This window comes from Lepisosteus oculatus, chromosome 1, assembly GCF_040954835.1.
Source record: "Lepisosteus oculatus isolate fLepOcu1 chromosome 1, fLepOcu1.hap2, whole genome shotgun sequence".
Lineage (NCBI taxonomy): Eukaryota > Metazoa > Chordata > Actinopteri > Semionotiformes > Lepisosteidae > Lepisosteus > Lepisosteus oculatus.
Window position 1 is genome coordinate 45,453,926 of NC_090696.1, and position 20,364 is coordinate 45,474,289.

The 20,364-nt window shown below is 34.4% G+C and overlaps 1 protein-coding gene across 1 annotated transcript; it reads left to right on the plus strand.

The window, feature by feature from the left end:
* Window positions 1-75: 75 nt before the first annotated feature.
* Window positions 76-20,364, plus strand: LOC107077094 (TNFAIP3-interacting protein 3-like). The gene is made up of 13 exons (XM_015344787.2): window positions 76-224; window positions 5,235-5,364; window positions 6,348-6,431; window positions 7,415-7,501; window positions 8,258-8,323; window positions 8,550-8,681; window positions 9,118-9,246; window positions 13,648-13,731; window positions 14,220-14,345; window positions 16,295-16,348; window positions 18,331-18,501; window positions 19,617-19,704; window positions 20,228-20,364. Exons 1-13 carry the CDS (start codon window positions 97-99, stop codon window positions 20,242-20,244), a joined length of 1,296 nt encoding a protein of 431 aa, XP_015200273.2. The 5' UTR covers window positions 76-96; the 3' UTR covers window positions 20,245-20,364.

Genomic DNA, 20,364 nt, shown 5'->3' on the forward strand with positions numbered 1-20,364 from the left:
TCTCTGACCTCTTTGACGCAGACGTACAAAGAAAGAATCTTACTATGGTTAGTTTTTTTTCTGAGGACCTAATTTTCATCTCAACACACATTTCACATGTGTTACTTTCCAGCCAAAGTGACGGTAATGTCTGTTTTACAGCTGGAAACTGCGCAGAGTGTGAGACCTCAGCAGCTGATGACAAAAGAGAATACTCAAATGGAATATTACGAAGATTTTCAAAGGTAATATATAATTTCAGTTTCTCTCTTTTTTCTTGTTGTTATGAATATTACAGCATTTTTGTTTGTTTCAAAGGTAATTGTACTGTAGCTTATTGTAAGTAAAGTAATTGTAGTTTGTATTGCAGGAAAGTGTAATGAATTAGAAACCTTATGGATTCTAGAATTATAAAAAAGTAAGTAAACACAGCACATAAAGCAGAAAACTACAGAACTGCCTTCAACATCACTAATACCTGTGAGTCTGTGTTACTAAAAGCTGATATAGTAAAGAAAAATGAGGTGCACCATTTACATAAAATATATTGGATAAAATTCATGACTATTTATATTAGGTATATAAATACCATATCTGCCACATCCATGAAAAATCCAGCAATCACAATTTTGTAGATCATGCTGAAATTGTACTAGTGGAGACTGTGATGTGCTCTCTAGAAATCATACTGTAGTTGTACTAGTGGGGAATGTGATCTGCTCTCTACAAAGCATACTGTAGTTGTACAAGTGGAGAATGTGATTTGCTCTCTACACATCATACTGTTGTTGTACAAGTGGGGAATGTGATTTGCTCTCTACACATCATACTGCAGTTGTACAAATGGAGAATGTGATCTGCTCTCTACAGATCATTCTACAATAGTACTATTGGAGACTGTGATCTGTGCTCTGCAGATAATTATGCAATTGTCTTAGTGGAGACTGTGATGACCAGTTCAAAACATTACTTTTCTATTTTATTAACTATTTATTTACTGACTTCAGTGTATGCTTTGGATTGTTGCTCTGCCAGTAATATGTGACCAAGCTTCAGGTTCTTGACATACTGTAATATACCAGGTTTTTGGTAAATATCTTGAAAAGATTTGAAAAGCAGCTCTCAGTTAACAAATAACAAAAGACCCGACAATGTATCTCAATGGTCTTCAAATGTTTTCCCTACATCTGAGTTAGCTTCCCATGCTTTTTTACATCCTGCTCATGATATGAAAGTTACCATGTCAGTAGCCTTGGGTAGTTTGACACATCAAGAAATATATCTTATGGATTTTTTGTAGCTGTCAGTTGTGGAAGTTGTGTGAGATTTTGGGAAAAGTCAGAGAATTCTTCAAAGAAATGTGCTGCAGTTTCTGATACTAAATGCCATGAAGGTTCAAGAAGCATCTATAAATTTTCAAATGACCACAGATTACTGTACATTTACAGTATTGTCAACATATTTACATGTATCAACAAATTTTAATGTTGCACATTATATGGTACATCTGAAACATACTGTATGTCAGGGAACCGATAGGTAGAATAGGAGGATTCTTATGCATTACCGTGAATCCTGCAGAATGTGGAGTAGCACAGGGACAATCCATAACACGTAATCCAGGGGCTTGGTCGATTGGAGAATCAATGAGTCCGGTAAACAGGGAAATCAGAGAAAACACAATCCAAAGAGCGTGGTTGAAAAGGGCAGGAGAAGATTAGAAACAGGAAGATCAGTCAAAAAGGTTGAAATGCACAGAAGAGAATACTACGGGAGGCTTCTCAATAGTGAGCATGGGTTGGTGTGTGAGGGAACTTTAAATACTGAAGGGAAAGGGATGTGGTTGGATAACTGGTCCAGGAGTAAGAATTTGTGGAATCTGGTGCATGTGGGAATGTGATGGGTTCCGTTTAGGAATGAGATTGTGAAACAGTGGGCTTGGGAATGTAACGGGGTTTGTGAGGGAGAGTGCGGGGCGTGACACTGTAGCAGTAAATACACAACCCAGGTGAGTACATGGAAACTAATGTTGCTCGAATAGTCATTCTGTACCAATATAGTGACAAAACACACAGTGTGTAAGCATCTAGGCCACAAAACAGTTTCCAAGGAACTGTTGTATTCCACATGAGGACAAATCATTCAACCGTGGAAAGCCAGAATACACAACACAATTGGTATTTCTGTATTCCTGTATCAGCAGAAGACAATTTTCAGGCATCCAAAGTCCAAAAGAAAACAACCCACATAAACAGAGCTCTAATTGACAATTAAGGTTCAAGTGTAATTCAAAGCAATGAAAACAATGGCAGAGTTTCAAAGAGGAATCTTATTGACATAAGAGAACATTGCATAAGGGAAGCAGTAGCGGACACAAGAAAGTTATTTAAAAAGACTTTTATTTTGGGAAACTTCTAAATTCTCAAATCACAGTCAGTTGTAATTCTTTTGACTTTCAAAACAGAAGTTTTTTTGTCCTTAATTACTTGCATATTGCAATGAAACATGGTGGTATTGCTATTGATATGTGGAGTAGTGATTGGATTGCTTGATGTTCAGATGTTTGCAAAGGAAAAATGAATTTAGCTGAACAGATGTCACCACAAAACAGAAGTTTTTTTTATGGAAAATGGAGGCTCAGCAACATACTGCCTATACAACACAGAGGTGGACTGATGACCAAGACATCACCTGTCTTTCATGCTGTAGCTGGTTGTATGAATTAATTGCTTGAATACATATTGGGATAAGCTCAAAAGTTACAGCTTTGAATGATTTTCAGCTGAGTATTATATTATGCTTCAGTGATACTAATTTTGGAATACATGCATTTTTTCATCACACTATAAATGGCCTATGTCTATTTACTGTAGTTCTGACTGGGCTTATTTTGACCAGAATTGTTATGTCTATCATTATCATATTCATACATCTTTTCTAACTTTATCAGTATTGAATGTGCACATTTTCTTTGCTGTATCAAACTTCTAATTAAATTATATGAAGTGTATGAATAAAGTTGGAAGCAACTGTAGATACAGTATGACGTTGCCGATAATTCATAACCCTTGCAACAGTGCCATTGTTGAAATAAACATGTCATTAACTTAATCAGCGTTTCAGCCTGATCTTGGCAGATGAAATTCCAGATGTTATCGAACATCTGCTCCATCTCTGCTGAAGTTTGGTGCTGCTTTGAAACCTGTCCTGTCCTAGAGATGCTAAGTTTTAAATCTTAATTTAATCAGTCCATCATATCAGGTTCCAGTGCTTGTGTTGGTGTGCTCATTGACTTCCAGCTTGGATGCATTTCGGAGAAAGATACAGTCATTGAATAGGCTCACAATTCTGGAATCCTATTTTACATAGAACAGTATTATCACTAATACTGTGACTTTCAAGAAGTATTTATGCTGCTCAGTACTTTGGAAGGGGATTAGAAAGAATTTGAGATAAAATAGTCCTGGAACACATGGCCATCTCTTAAGTGGCAAATCATGTAATGTGTGGCTTCAGGTTTTACCGGTGTAAGAACAATGTCCAGTCAGTATGCACACTGAACGATCTTGCAACAAAAAATTAAACAAAAATGAGACCCTGTTTTTAGGTGTCCTAGGATCTACTGTATTTCCTCATAGCCCTGATGTAGGCTTAGCAATGCAGTGAGAAAGCATTTTAATAAGAGTTGTTTGCTGCTTTTGCAGTTTATACATTACAAAATACAATTATTAAATTGTATGTCCAATTAACACAAGCAGTATCCTTAAAGTTTAGAAGCACCACGTACAGAAGCTAAAGAGAGGAAATTGCTCTACAGTCTTTTTCACTCTTATCCACAGACTCACTAATGTCTATTCTTTTATTTAAATATATTTGGTTCTTTGAGCAATTACTTCTTCCTTCTATTATTTTTGCAAATGTATTGCAATTTTGCTTGAAACAACATATCTAGTGTAGCTGAAAACAATAGTGATGGCTGTTCTGCCAATTTTAACTCTCGTCTTCAGAAATGTGCAAAATGCAAATAATGAAGAATCTGTCTCAAAGTGATGAAAACCAGTTTTCCTATTTAAACCAGAAACGTTACACAACTGAGAGAAATGTTTAATTTCAAAATATCTGCCTGATAAATTATGTTTAAGTGCATACATTCTTTATAATTATAATAATTAGAAGTTCTGAATTGTTTGTTTAGGGAAACAAATACACTTAAAATGCAAATATTTTAAACTGATATGAAAAACAAACACACAAGGTGTACAGCTTTCCTCATAAAAGTCTCACTTTGTATCAATCAGTTGTATTATAAAAGAGTAGACAATTATGTACTCAGAGACGCAGAGGTACAGTATAAGTGAATCTAAGTCTTTAGGTAAGGAAAAATTAACAATACTTTTCACTGCTCCAGCAACTGTACTTGGCGTTCCCAAATAGTACTAAAGTATATGTATACATCTTAAACATATTCTTGGAGAGGTTTTGAGAAATTCAAGCCAGGTTCATGAGTCACACACTGCTTGCTGACTCACTACAAAGGTGCATCACGGAGCTTACATAACTAGGTGTGTCCGTTGTGTAAGTTTGTATTTGCCAGGTATATGAATAAACGTGTGTCCAAACCCATTGGTTTATGTTTTAGATTTCAAACATTAGTTAAATTATTCAAATAAAAAAGTGTCTTTAAAGTGGACAGATCACAGTAAACATCTGATTAACAACCAGATTATTCTCATGAATATGAAAATAATAAAATAATTCTGTTTTAAGTTCAGTTAACTGTAAATGCAAAGAAGTAAAACATTGTCTTCTCTACAAACAAGAAAACAGAATGCATGAAAAGGATTTAGCAGATTATTTCAGAAAACTTCAGATATTGTGATAGAACTTTGGTATGCTACATTTTTAAATAAACTCAGAATTAAATTGGCTCTCTTCTTTGATATTGTTTGTCTGAAGATCTGACTTACAAAAGAAAACCTAGTAAGAAGTAAAACAGATACCTAGCACTATAAATAATAAAATAAAAAAATTATTGGAGTACGGAGCTCATATTAAACCCACTCCCATTGTTTGCTTGAAAGTATGATCAGAGAATCAATTATTAATTTATGATTAATCAAAATATATTTTGTAGTAATTCAATCAAGTGCCTTTTTCATTGAAGCGAGAGCTGTTACATAAGCCAAGGATGATATCAAGGTAAAATATAACCCTATTTAATATAATATTTATATTTGTGTATTTTATTGTTGTAGATGTGATAGTGTGGAACTCAACAGTGACATAAGGTTACTCGTTGCTGAAAATAAAGGGTATCACAATAGAATGGAAACTACTTTGCAGAACATCCCTTTCAGAGCAGATGAACTTCACCCTGAACTGAAGGTAGGCATGAAGTGGTGCAAGTTTTTTTCAGTTCAGAAGTCATGCTCTCGTAAGTTTGAAAAAGAGGTGCACTTCCTTGATTCCTGCAGTACTGGAATTTACAGCTTGGAAATGAGAAAATCACATCTGTTCAATAAAAACTACAAAGTCATTGCTTCTTTTTAATCAGCTAATAATAACAACACATTCATAATTTCAGTGTTGATTGTAAAGTTTTTTTTTTCAGGAAGAAATTAAATGAGAAGTTTTTAGGACTTAATATTGTTTATAATAAGCCTCCAGGAGATAATCTTGTTTATACGTAAAGTGTAAATGGCTATTTTCTCTCACAACAGCTCCATTCATTTTGTGCAATTTAATTTTTATCTTCTTTTTGTCCATTTTGTTCCTTTTAATGATACTCCTTTCAATGGTAATAGCCATTTTTAATCCTGATGCTAACAGCTAAAAACTAACAAAATTTATTTTGGTATCCTCTATCATGATTGTGATTAGAATTAATAAGGGAGACTGTACAGGTCACTGCTACTTTCAGTTATGAAAATACATTCTTACAGCTTTTTACTATAAAAACTGTATGTGTTTTATATACATTACACATGTTTTGTGACATATATTTTAATGTCATTCTTATCTCTAGGCAAGTATCCTATTTACACAATAGCACTGGATTTCCATGTTCCTGTATACTGTACATAGTTTGATTAATCATCCACTGGTGTACAGAATGTGTAAACTTTCTATTCAGATTTTTGTTCCGTTTCAGCTAACTTCCTTATTGAGTTTTCCAGTAATAAAAGCCAGCAGTGGTTTCCAGTGTGCGTCTCACACAGCAGTAATAATTTGAAGCTGTGCAGTTGTGACATTTTGGGCTGCCCCTTGTTATGAAAAGGAGCAATATAAGAATAAGCAAGACCAATGAGCATGATTCTCCAGAGTGGACTGTCAAACAGTGCTGTGAAGTGTTCTTTATTTTCCCCAAGGATCCTGCTGCTCTTTTAAAGGATTGTGAAGAGACAAGATCCTCCTGCAGAATGACAGAAACATCGCTATGTGACGCAGCTAAGGTAAGATTTTGTTAATATTATTAAATCATTTATAACAATGAGCATCCCAAAATCAGTCATTCAAATATAGGCACTAGGTTTCAAACATGTGGGGCACCACTTCTAATCAGAGGGACTTGGGTAGAGTTTGGTTGATTTTGTTCACAGCGAACCTTGTGTAGGCCTAAAGATGTAACCATACATTCTTGAAAAATACACAACATACAGTATATTGAAGGGTGAGTTGTTCTGTAAATTATTGTCCCCTTTCTAGAAAATCTGTACAGTTGTGGAGGGTGTTTGACATCTGATACATCAATCTTAGGAACCAGAATTTAAGCAACAGCTCACATGTAATCATTAATGCTGTTGTTGCTGTATACAGACAATCAGAACATACAGGCTGTGCATCAAAAGTCGGTCAAAGACAAAAGTAAGTTAAGCTAGGAAAAATAAAAGATCTCTAAGTCTAATATGGGAATTTCTAAATTGATAAAGTGATTAGCTACAGTTACATGTTGATGTCTCTTTGTGACTATGAAGTAAGATCTGATTGGATGAAATTGTAATAATCGAAACTATGCACTTTTCTAGTACCTTGAAGATTGGATTGGGCTCCATCTAGCGGCAAATTTAGTACATTAACCTCATCTTGTGTTGGTGTGTATTCAAACAGTACAGTATGTGGCTCATACTGTCATTGTCAGGGAAAAGGCCTACATGAAAACGTACAATACACACATAAAATTAGCTGGATCTAGATGTTTCAGTGCACACCACTTAAAAAACAGCAGTCCATTAGTGGCAACATTGTTTAGTAATAGGTTTAAATCAAATGAAGATGATTTTCCCCAAAATAGCTTAAACCACCAAATTGGTGGTAACATTTGTTAACAAAAAATGGATAATTGGAACCTTTGTAAATTGTTTTGAATAAAAACAAAGCCAAGTAGCATGGATTGAATGCTGCTTTTCTAATTTCTTAGGGATTGTTCTTGTTTCAGGTCACGAAATTAAAGGAATGTCTGATAGGAAATTCACCAGAAGAGTTAAAGCAACAATTGAGGATTCTGCAGAAACAAAGACAAGAGGTTAATTAATACTATTCATATTTCCTTTACACAAGCAGTGTTTTGTGGATATTCTTTTATGGGATGGGAAACAGCTTTGTTTTATTAATCTAAAGGAAGTTACAATGATAACTTCTTGAGATTCCTAGGATAGCAAAATGCAGACACTAACATTTTATTACATAGCGCCAGCCATGTAATTTCAGTAGGCTGTTAATTCAGGCTGAGCCTGGTCAATACTGGGATGGAAGACCTCAAAGGCAACGGGTCTTAGTCCTTTTCCCAGGGCACTGCTTTGTCTTTTTGTGCTCCAGCAGCTACATTCTTAATTGCAATAATTTAATTCAAAAAGTTATTTCAGCTCTTAAAACATTTTCTGGAGTTTGTACTTAATATCAACCCTGTGCCAGTTCATGAGCTTCAGAACTCCCCTCACATTGTGGGAGGCACCGTCCTTTGGATGAGATGTTTAACCAGATTTCTGACCATTTTTATTGCTAAAGGTCCCATGGCACTGTCTGTAAGAGTAGGGATGGTCACCCTAGTGACCTGACTGAATTCCTCTCTGGGTTTGTATAATGTGGCCTACTTTAAATTCCTGCTTTCTGCACCCTTCAGGTGGTTGCTGCACTTAATGGTGAAATGGTCCTATATTTTAATCACTTGGGATTCCTTAAGGATTTATTTGTTGCTATAAAACTAGAAAGAATTGTTCATGGATGACATAGAAATACTACTCTCAGACATATGAACTTTTGTGCCTTTTCCATTTCTTAGCTCCTCGATGTGAACAAGAAATGGGATGAGCAATACAAACTCATGAAACAACACTACAGCCTGAAGGTAACACAGTTCTGATTTCACACATATTTTAAATAATATCAATCATATTTAATGTTAATTTAATTAAATCTTGAGAAGGAAAATATGAAAGTACAGTAGGATTTTGTTTTAGTTTTTGTATATTCCTACTTTGGACGTTTTGTACACCTTTTTAAAATAAAACTAAATTACACCATGAAAAACAATCTATAATAATCAAATTCTGTTGTAAATATTGAATATGCAGATAATGGAAATGAAAGAGAGATTGACTGTTTGTGATAAATTTATCACTGAAGTCAACGCAGAACAGGATAAAAAGCAGAAAGACTTTGATAAGAAGCTGGTCCTGGCCAAAGAAAAAATTGAAAAAGAACAGGTGTGTTTTATTTTCTTACTAAGCTGAAGTAACTAAACAGGGCATGGAAAAATTTAAAACGTATTTCACATTTAATATACATTGAATATGGTCAGAGTATATATATATAAATATTTAATATTTGTAAGTTACATATTTCAAGTACAATATTCAATTACTTTACAGTATGTTTACATTAAAAAGGTACAGATCTAGCGGTTTAGTGATTTTCAAAAAATGGGTTGTGAACATGAAAAAGTAATCTTTTTAGTAATTTAATTGTTAATGTTAATCAAATGTCTTGTGCTTTTAAAGATATATAAAGTATTATCCCTGATTTGATGGAAGGGAAAATGGGCATTGTGATTAAGATCTAAAGTCATGAGTCACTAGTACAGTACATGATTTTTTACTTTCTGAAAGTTGAACTAAAAAGTTTCTTTTTCGGTAATTGCAGGAAAAAAACACTAAACTCAGTGCTGAACTATGTGAAATTAAACAGCAAAGCCTAAATTTAAAGGAACAGAATGCCACTCTGACTAAACGAAAGGATCACCAGGAATGTGAGATTCAGAGACTTAACAAGGTATGGGAGCTGAGTTTACAGAACTGAATATGGTACAGTATTACTCACACAACTGCTGATCGAATATTAAGTTCCTCAATTTCACAAAGAATTCTCTGTGTGCATTTACCAGCATATGGTGTATTGAGAACGTATGTGGTTGAATAATGTAAAACATCAAAAAACAAACAAAACATCTTCATGGCAACTGGTTGTCAAGCTCGTTTTTGACAAATTGTTCTTCCTGTCATTAGTTTCAGTTAATTTACTTGAATTCTAAAAATGCATCACATGAGGCTCATGAACAGACAAGGCTTCCCATACTTAAGATCTACTGTGTATTTAATTAATTTAGTTTTGAAAACGTATAGCTAAGAAAAAGTGCTATATGAGACATGGAAAGTGTTTAGTCTGTTATCACAAGAATGCTCGTAATGAGGTCTTACAACTGTTAAACTTGTACTAAACATTCTTTTTTTAAAATGTATTGCTCCTTTAACATATCCCCTGTAATTTTAAAGCAAACAAAAGCCAATGGAGTGCAAAGCAAGGTATGTTTAGGAAGAACACAACATTTCCTTAGTATCGCTATTCTTATGCTTTTCATTGAGACATGTTCTGCAAACCTCTTTGTCTTACAAGTAGATTAGACATAAGCTGTCTTGTACAAATCTAGTCAGTTTTGCATGTGCTTTGAATTTGGCGGCCTGTAAGCACTGGTCATCTCTTTATTTAAACTGTGTTAACTTGCTAAATGCATTTGTATATTAACCAGTGCCTACAGTATTTCTATCATATCAATTAATCAAATCCCATGAGCTTCAAACCATTGCCTGAGCTCAAATACCGTACATCGTAATCTTTCAGGATGATGATAATACTGTATGTTTCAGGCTTAGTCCTTAAAGTACATTTGTTATTTATGTTAATTATGCTGACATTTTACCATAATACCCTGAAGAAATTAAAGAAAACTGATCTTTGAGTTCTGTGTGAAATGTATTTAGCTCTAGTTACGTTATCTGGGAAAAAGTAATCTGTTCAGTTGTTAGTTTTTTTTAAAACCTATAAAATCTCAAAATGTGGGGTTTTATACTCTAAAAAACAAACGGCTATGCACTGTATAACCAAGTAGATATTTAATTATGCCCATATTCGTTGACCCTGAAGTATAACCTGGGAGATTTTTGGGAAACACATGAGGACTTTAGCAGGATGCCGTTGTTAAAAAGATTTGCTATTGCCTAACTAGCCGTGAGTCAGATATAGCATTAAATGTTTTAACATTATACTCACATTTTAAGGTCATTGTAATCTTACCTGATACTTTTCTATTTATGGTAGAGTGGCATAGATCCGTCCGGGGGTGGGGGGGGGTGTTGTATGTATTATTTTATCCTGGCATGACAGAGGGCAATTCAACATATTTAGTCTTTTTTTGGAGGGTTCTCTCACACCCACTAATACTCTTGAGTTACATGTAGTTGTGAAAGAGATGAAGGGGAAGGCCCAGTGAATGAGTGAATTTTGTCTGAATGTAGTGGGAGATCCCAGCAAAAGAGCGACTAGGCTGGAGCACCTGACAAAATACTGTTACTGGAGGCCTGTCACAAAGAGAGTGGAGGGAATAAAAAATAAAGCTGCTCTTGAAACATCAGGTGTACATCTGTTTGCACTCCCATCACCAGCCTACTCGCCATAATACTGATTTTTTTATTGTTTTTCTAAGGTTTTGCCTGATTCACTGATTACATAATTAAACAGATGTGATCTTTGAGGTACAAGTGTTCCCAATTTTCAGCCTATTTTTGGTTCAGAGATTACTTCTGAGCCTGCATGGCAGATTTGTGTTATTTTGATGTAGTGACTCACAGCAACAGGACAGGGCGTTAGACTATAACTAAATTTAATCAGTGGGGTCTCCCAAATCCTAAACATAAGCTTCACCCATAAGAGCATCACCTTTGTGAATTAAAGGTCACAGTGTACTATGCAAAGTAAATACAGCCTGTTAGTATTTGATAAGAGGATAATACACCTTTTAGAAAAGCTTATTTATTATTTGTCCATTAGGCATCATTTTATTGTTTTTCCACCCGACCTTTACATAGTTTGAAAGACGACTTCATTAATCTGCAGCTGGTTTTTAGTCTTCCACTTTCATTACTCCACTAATAAGAGCTTTAGTCCCTTATGTATTTATGCCAGACTACTATGGTTGACTTACCCGGGAAAGGTTGTTTTTTGGGCAAGGGAGAGGGCTGTAAAATAAAACAAGAGATAAGACATCCCTAAACATTTTTATTTGTCTGAAGTACAGCACAAATATAAACACCCCCTAAGAAATTTATAACAAATCAGTTAACCACAAATGTTTCCTGAAGAAGTGCACGGTTATTGTAGTTGGTTAAAATAGCATTAAAAAACAGCGCAGATAACCTCTAGTATAGAAGCACACACATCAACTTCAAGATGTGAAATTTTCCAGACAGCTGATTACACACTACCTTTCTATAATGTTAAATATTTTCTTTTAGCATTTCAAAACACTTTTCAAAGAAGTGTGTAGGTTTATCTGCTGAACAGTAGAGGAAGTGGTTTGACAGAGGTATACATTTCTAGACGTAAACAGGAAGTGCTTTTAAATTCTTGAACTATTTGTTTTTGTGAAAAGCATTTTGGTCTTATCTAATACTTTTTATAGCTGTAGTTGAAATGAGTGCAGCTGTGGCTGTTACAAACATTAGGTGTCATGCATTTGAATGGAGCCAAGATGGTCTCAGTTAAAGATACTGTATACTGTTACATCCAAAAGAAAGAAAGGTTTGACCGTGTCAGTTTTTAAGGCGTTGGAGGAGACTGACTCTGATCTTATCCCTGTAACTTTATCACTATTTTAAAAATCTTGGCCTGGGTGGTTTTTGGCTCACATACTGACATGAGTCTGGAGAAGATAAAGATTAATGCTAGGCCATTTGCAGGATTAAACTGTGTGAAAGTTGATCTTAAATACTTAATTACATTAATTGTTACAAGCCTTCTTGGTGTTCATATGAATCTCTTTCACTACAATTGTTTATAACTTCATCGTCTTCTTTAGAACTGTGAGAACAAAAAATAATGTTTTCACAAACCTAAAGAAAGAATAAGTTAGCCATAACTGGAAATACAAAGTCAAACAATGTGTATAAAGCTGAAGCAAATGAATTACTGAAAGAAAACTAAAAAAAGCAATTGTTTTCTATGTGGTTCTCTTATCTCCTGCTCTCAGTAGAGAAATTCAGATTTAAAATACATTGGATAGGTTCTCCAAAAGAGTGTCCAAAACAGACACTCATATTCAAACATTTCAATTTCAAAGTTTCTTCCAGGAAATGTCAAGAGTTAATCGCTGCAGAATTACAAGAGGAAGATACTATTTACTATGCATGCCAGATATGTACCTCCTGTATTAATCAGAGAGTAACCTGAAGAATCAGATGGAAAGCCTTAAGTAGACTAGGAAAAAAAATGGTATTTTTTTGTCATCGTTTCATTTTGATGAAAATAGTGAAGAATGCAGTCGATGTCTAGTCTTTGGCTAGGATTGTTTGATTTTATGTGTTGGTTTTAACAGTTAGCCAGTGCAGTGTATTACCGTGTCAATGTGGCAATAGCCTTTGAAATAACCCTGTATCTAATGCAGGATTGGGTATTTTGGGCCATGGAGTACTGTTGTCTGCAGGTTTTCTGAGTCTCCTTAAACCACCGGCACCTGAAGAGCTGGGAGAAGTTTTTAAATTGTTCTCATTAAGCCAATAATAAGTGAAGTGGATTTAGAATGTTAAGAGAGGAGTTAGAATGAAAACCTCTAAAACACAACCAGCCCTCCAGGACTGGGATTACCCATTGCTGGTCTTTAGTGAATGCCTTCAGAAGGGTCCTATTGTGTGGAACTATATTGTGGTTTTATGTTTAGGATTAGTATCCACAAAAATAATTCAGAGCTAAAATGAGACCCCTAAACAGACTTTTAGATTTAGATCTTAGATTTAAGGCCTCTATTACAGATTTATTTATTTGATGATTGTTTGCAGGAATAATTGAATACAGAACAAAATGTAAGAATTCCAGCATTATTATTGTGGTTATATGCTTGTTTTAGCAAGATTGTAATGATATTATGAACCCTGTGAGAATGTTGTTGAATGTGTGCATATTGTGTTGTATTTTCCTTTACAAAATTCACAAATCCTAAAAAAAAATTTTTTCCATGTTTAAACATTTCTCTAAGCTTTCATTTTGCACTATAATTCCTAAATTGTGTATGTGCAAATAGTAGACAGTACCTTCCAGCCATTTACATTTTTTGAATAAATTCCAATAATGGGATTCACTGAAGCAAGTAACAGGAACACTAATAACATATATATATCAATGCAGATCCTCTTGGAAGGTCTTGGAAATCCAGCAAGAAACATCTTTGGAGAGGAAACTGCAACACAAATTGAAGTCCTAAGGCATCAGGTAAACATGAAAAACTGAAAGGTACATTAACAAAAACTAAAAAGATATATTAATGGTAATGAGAAATTTTGATAAAATTAACCCACCACAAAACATATTTTTGGAATAAATAGTACACAAAGAATTCATCTTTGCTGAATGGGGAATAACAATAACATATTCTTATTGAATTTTAAGTAGCTTTTGGGGTGTGAAGGGTACATAAAGGACAAGCTTATAAATGTTGTATGTGTAGTATAGTGGAGTTTGAGACAGATTGGTGGTTAGACTTTAAATACACCAAATATTTTCTTTAAACAAAATCTGGTTGTTTAGACAAGTAAAGAGGTGAAATGCAGTGTGTTGCAGAGAAGTATAATTTACTTTATAATTCTGTAAACAATATCGGCTGATTCTGTTGAAAGTCCTTTTTTTCTAACGAATGCATATATGAGCCATTGCTATAAAAACAAGAGATCAACAATGTACCCCTCTTAATGTTTAAAAAGGCTCAGATTTATGAGAATGACTTCAAGGAGGAAAGACGTGACAGAGAAAGGCTAAAAGAGAGAAATGAAGAACTGGAGAAGAGGTGTAAGAAACTGCAGTCTGAACTACAGATACTTAAATCACAGGTGCCTTTTTCACTTTTACTTCAGTCCTTAAAAAAATGTCTTTAGTGGTTATTTTTTAGTTCCTAATCCTGAATTTCTTGCACTATATACAAACTGTGAACTTTGTCTTTTTTCTTTGACATTCAGTTTTATGTGAGGTCACCACCTGGAATGAAATCATTGAACAGCTATGCTGTATATCGTCCAAATAGTGTGATATGAAGTCATTATGCCAAAGACCCAAATATCCCTTAACTTTATTTTTATTGTACTTTCTTACGTCCCTGGTTCTTCATTTTGCTTCTATCTGTGTGTTTCAGCTTAAGATTCGACTCCTTTTTCAAAAAGGACGTTTTGTTTACATCATGCAAACAATCTTTACATGTACACATTTGGATAAAAACACAAAGGATTTTTATTTATCTCTGAAGTGTTTTTGTCACCTTTTTTGACACCAGGTTTTCAAGTGAATTGTTTTTCTTCATTTTTAGTACAGCCAAACTTAAAATAGTCAATGGAGGTTGATATGATGTGTTCTTAGTCAATACATTGTTTCACAAGGCTGAAGATGGCCTTTATGATAAAATCCAGTGTTTTCATTCTATAGAATCTTTTTGAGCCATTGAAGTTTAAGTATGAATACAATTAAATTAATTACATAACTTATTAATACATTTATTAGTACATTCATCTATTAAGTAAATAAAACTAAATTCATATAATTTTCCATAGCGGGGCATATTTCAGTTTACTTTCAGGCATACAAGTGTCTGTATAACAAATATATTACATACAGTATATACAGTATGTGGTATAAAAGAACCACATTGTATGTAATAGATTGCCAACATTCGAATCGGCACTGACTGATAATAGAATATCACAACAAAAAACTAAACAGAAAGATCTAAAGCTCCCCATTTTTTGAAACATGGGAAAACGGGGAAGAATAATAGATACATCTTAGAGTCAAATTTGGACTTTAAAGTATCTCATAAACTACGTGCCTGGCTAGGCAAGACAGTGCTGTTTTTCCCTCCTGAAGTTGTATGGTGTTTTCATATGGTTTTGCTATGTCTGAAAACAACAAATATGACAGGCTCTTTTGGATTTGTGTGAGGAACTGGGTATTGTTAGGTCTACTTTCGCAGTCTTTAAGTGAAAGAAGCTGTCCACTGAATTTTGTTGAATACTTGTCATGCTGAGCAGAATAAGAACAAATTACATTTATAAAAATAAAATTTATATTCAGTTGGATACATTTTAATTTTTATTATGTATGTGTTTGTGAAAAGCATTCATATACTTACAGTATGCAGATATACTGTAAGTCCATTTTGTGTTTTTCTACTGAAAGTCAAAGTTAGCATTCTACAACACAGCTGAAAGCCAGTTGTAAACATTTGTCTTTAATCTTTAATTAGTGGAGTACAGAAAGTGTCTGCAATAGCTTGATTTTCTTTTCTATCCAAACTTTCTCTGTTTAGATTTCCCTGCCAGAACATGGCCTGTTTTTTTTTCCTTAACCACATCTGAATCATATTTACTGAATATCTTCTGACTGCATTTGAAGGGAAAAGATGTTTGGTCTTTGGTCATTATGTGATACAGCCACCATGACTGAAAGTGAACAAAAACTGTTTGTCTCTAAATTCATATATGACATGGATCTTAGAACCTGGCAGTGGGATTTCAAATTCAAGATGTAGTGTGAAGTAAAAACACAATGCTGTTTCCGTAGTCACATCTTGTGTGGGATTTTATCACAGGTCATGAGTCTTTTTGTTCATCAGAGTTTCAGAATTATCATAAGAAAGTGTTTTTAACAAAATGTTACTGTGAATAGATACTGAAGTTCAGGATTCTCAGGAAAGAAAGCTTGCATATTGCTAATGGATAAGATAAATATATAATTATTTGTAAAGCATGTTAAAACAGAACAAAAGTAATAAACAATCATTTTTTGACAGAGGATGCTCGGCCAAACAGAGAAGAAGTCAACAGGGAAAAACACAGCCCAACAGGTATTGCAACAAATGTTGTTTTTTAAGAGAACTTTAGGAGGAGATTAAATTCCTCATCCGGCCTACAGTACGTCTGCTTCTCTATGGATACCACAGCTTCCTGGAGTCCCCATGATGTCTGTTCTTCTCTTCCAGCTTTTAGAGATGTTGTCACCTCTCCCACAAAACATCAGAACGTATCTCTTGCTCCCCCCTTTCTTCCTCTTCCCCCCCATTCTGCTCCCAAGACACTGTTACACTGTTATTCCTATGAGCCTCTTATTTTTATTTCAACCCTTTGCTTTCATTAATCAGTCCATTCCCTGACAGTGTATGGTTTGTACTGCTGGTTTGTACACTACTTCTGTACCAGGCTACCAAGCCAGCCTCAGTGTTGATATTCCATCTGGGTTGGTGAACCGTCTTCTACCACCCCTGCAATCATAACGTCAAACCCTATCAATCCCTGGGTCAATGCCCTGTATATATCCTAAATTGTACACCACAAGCTCTATCACTGAATAATTCTGCATCAGTGTTATTATGGTGTTTCCTTAATCTCTTTTTTAGGGTATTGTCTGCTTCTTCCTCTCAGGCTGGCTGTAGTTCCCTCCCAGGCAAATTACACCAAATAAACTTTTAGTACATTAAAGACTTTCAATACCTCTTGTCTCTATGTCACATTAAGTAGCATTTGGCTGAACCGCTGAAATGTCATTTTAATCTCCTTTAGCATTACTGTATATACATGTTTACAATTCCATTTTTTCATAGTGGTATCATATATTTAAAGCATTATTTAGAAAAGATAAATGAAGAGCATCAAGAATGCTTTCTGATCTCAAGGTATTATCTGTATATTATCATACAGTTTAAAGGAACTTAATTATTTTAGTCTACAATGAAGAAGTTTGATAGGAGATGTGATATAAGTAAATAAATCCCTAAGGGGTATATACTGTATAGGGTCAATGCAAAGACTTCTATTTCATACTCATTAGTGAAACAAGGATATAGGGTCACAATTGATAACTATAAGAGATTCCATTTAGAACAGAAAAGGAATACTTCTTTACACAAAGAGGTATTAGGCTTTGGACCAGGCTTACCAAACATGTGGTTGAGGCCCAAAATCTGGTCTCATTAAGGACAAGGCTGCATGAAATTTAGATTCATTTTGCTGCAGAGCTACAAAATTAGAAAGATGGGTCAAATGGTCTCCTTTTATGTACAACCTTTCATATGTTCTTACTATTCCCCTTACAATGAATGATTTTAAAACCAGCAAAGCAAGCTGTGTTATCATTAGTGATCACCTAGAGGAATAGATGTAGTTTATATTTAGGAAACAGTTCATTAGGAACAAAATAAACACTTTCTTTCAGGCTTTTAACCAGCACTTCCATTAACATTTGAAAAAATACGGTTTTAATCTTTTAAAAATGAGGCTGAGACTTCACTATTCATGACAAGATTGAAAGTTTCTCATACTTTTAATCAACAAGAAGATGTATATATACTGTATGGCTTTTCAGTTTTTTACTCATCAATTTCCTCTCTCAAAAACATTCATCCTAAATCTGGTTTGAAATACTATAATAATATCTGATAATGTTAGTAGAAATGCTTTATAAGGAAATCTGCAAAACTATCTCTTATCTTCAAAACTAATATTTACATCACCAGATTTAAATACATGCAATAAGTACAACACAAAGGTCTACAGTAACTTGTGTCATTTCAGTGGTTTATGAATCTATTAAGAAGAGATTGTTCAGTTTTAGTACAAAGCTTAAATGTGCAATTACGTAGTTACAGTATGATACCAAATTTGCAGTATATCCAAGTACTGCAGATTCTGAATTTTTTATCCTTAAATAGGGTAATTTGCCTGATGTCAGCTGTTTTTGTAAATGGCGTTTATATTAAAATCTTAGGAAAATGCAAATGGAGTAAGTGTGCTTCTTTAAACATAAACGACTTCTTTTTTTTTCTCTTCAAAGGTGAAACAGTTTCCACTATCAACAGCCAAACAATGGTATCCTCCACCCTACTGCTGTTCCCATTGGGCTGCTTTTCCCCCACATGGAACTGTCTGTGCATTGCCTCACTGTTCAAATCCCAGCAACCTATGTCATCTCCAAGATAGGCATGGGGACCGTCAGCAACACCCAGTGAGTAGAGCTGTTTTAAAAACGCCTTCTAATTGTTTCAGTATGGTTTCAGACATGATAAATCAAAAAGCAGAGCTGCAGTACATGGATCTTTATAGCAGCTAATTATAACTGTCTTTCTCTCGCTCTGTAATCTTTGTTACATATCTACATAACTTTGATGTGAATTTGTGTGTTTTGCACAGAGAGAAATTACAATTAATTATTCTTAAAATAGCATTTAAAAGCATGGTGTGTATTCACTTTATTACTGTGCATTTGCTGCAATGTTTTAAGCTGCAGTGTTAATCAAGGATGGTGTTGGAATGTAATTTCTTCTCCATCAGAACATTATTTGCTCCTGTGGAAATGTTATGTTCTGTCAGAATCCTTCTGGAGGAGAAGGTACTTTGCTTTGTGTTTGAAAATAGCTTTTATCTCTGCACAAGATCAAGTGTGTAAACTGCAGTAACCACTAATTGGTTCTCAGGCTTTTCTTTTCAGCAAAACAGCTGAATAAATCTTATATGTTGCTTCAGTACAATACCCCATGCCATGTAGAAAAGAGCTCAATACAGTCCACAATCAGCAGGATTCAACATATCAACGAAAGCATCACAACAGATGTTGAAAGGAAGACAAAACAAGCAATCAGAAAGTAATCAGAGTGAGCTTACAAGATAATGAACAACATTTCCTTTAAAACGTTTTGAGTAATTCACTCCGATATTGCCATTTTAGCAGTATTGGTGGTGAATTTTGTTTTAATGCAAATCAGATGCTTGTTTTCACACACTTGCCAACCTGCTTCGCAGCTGACATTTCTCATTTCTCAGGCATTTCCCTAGTATTATTTTTATTTTCTGGGCTTCTGTTTAGTATGATAGTTCTTTAATTGATTATTTAAAACATTTAATGTACTGTGCATTCATATGGGTACCATTGTTGATTTCTCCTTTAAGATTCTATAAAAGGAGAAAAAAACTTAACATTTTCACATTTGTGGCCAAATACATGTAACGCTTTTGTCTGAAGTTCTTTTTCTCTTCATTGAGCATTACATACTGTATTGTGAACTCAGTGTGACATTGTGTTTTCATGTTGCTGTAATATATGAACTGTCTTGTCTGTTGCAGCCAAACTATCAGTGGTATGTTTCCGCTTCTGACCAGCTTCCTCCAGATGTTCCCCAGCCACGCAACCTACCCAACAAGGAGGCCAATGGTAAGACAAAAACCCACTACCTTCTTCATTTACATTCTTGTTGCAAGATGTACCACAAGTTTTGTTTGGCTAAAAAGCTTTGTAGAACCATTTATAATTCAAATCTAAACTGTGTTTAATTTATGTTTATTTCTGGCATAATTTGGAGTCATCCAGAATTGATTATGCTTAGTTGTTTAAGACTGAGTTCATGGTTACTGTATAATGCAATTCAACTAAAACACAAACATGACAGGATTTCGTGATTTAAGTCGTTTTCATCTACACTGAGGTTTTGGTAAAGATATTGAAGTGTGCATGCATGTTGATCATTGGATCATACCTTGTATGTTTTTTACCTGTCAATCCAAAACGTTTAGAACTGCTTATATGAATGTGCTTAATGCTGCTGTTGCATCACTCAAACCAGCTCTTAAGAACATTAGAAATACTTTCTTGTGTCACACACAAAAACAGCCATATGTAGATTCATGTTTATTGATTTTGCCATAATAAAGCAAATGTTACGTTTATGTTTTGACAGGTACAGAAAGGAAGTGAAAAATAGCAACAAGCATCTATTTAATAATTTTGGGGGGCTGAATGTAATATTTTTGTTGTTGAATTTAAATGAATTACACACAACTATATTTTTATAGTAATAAAATATTTTGTATATTA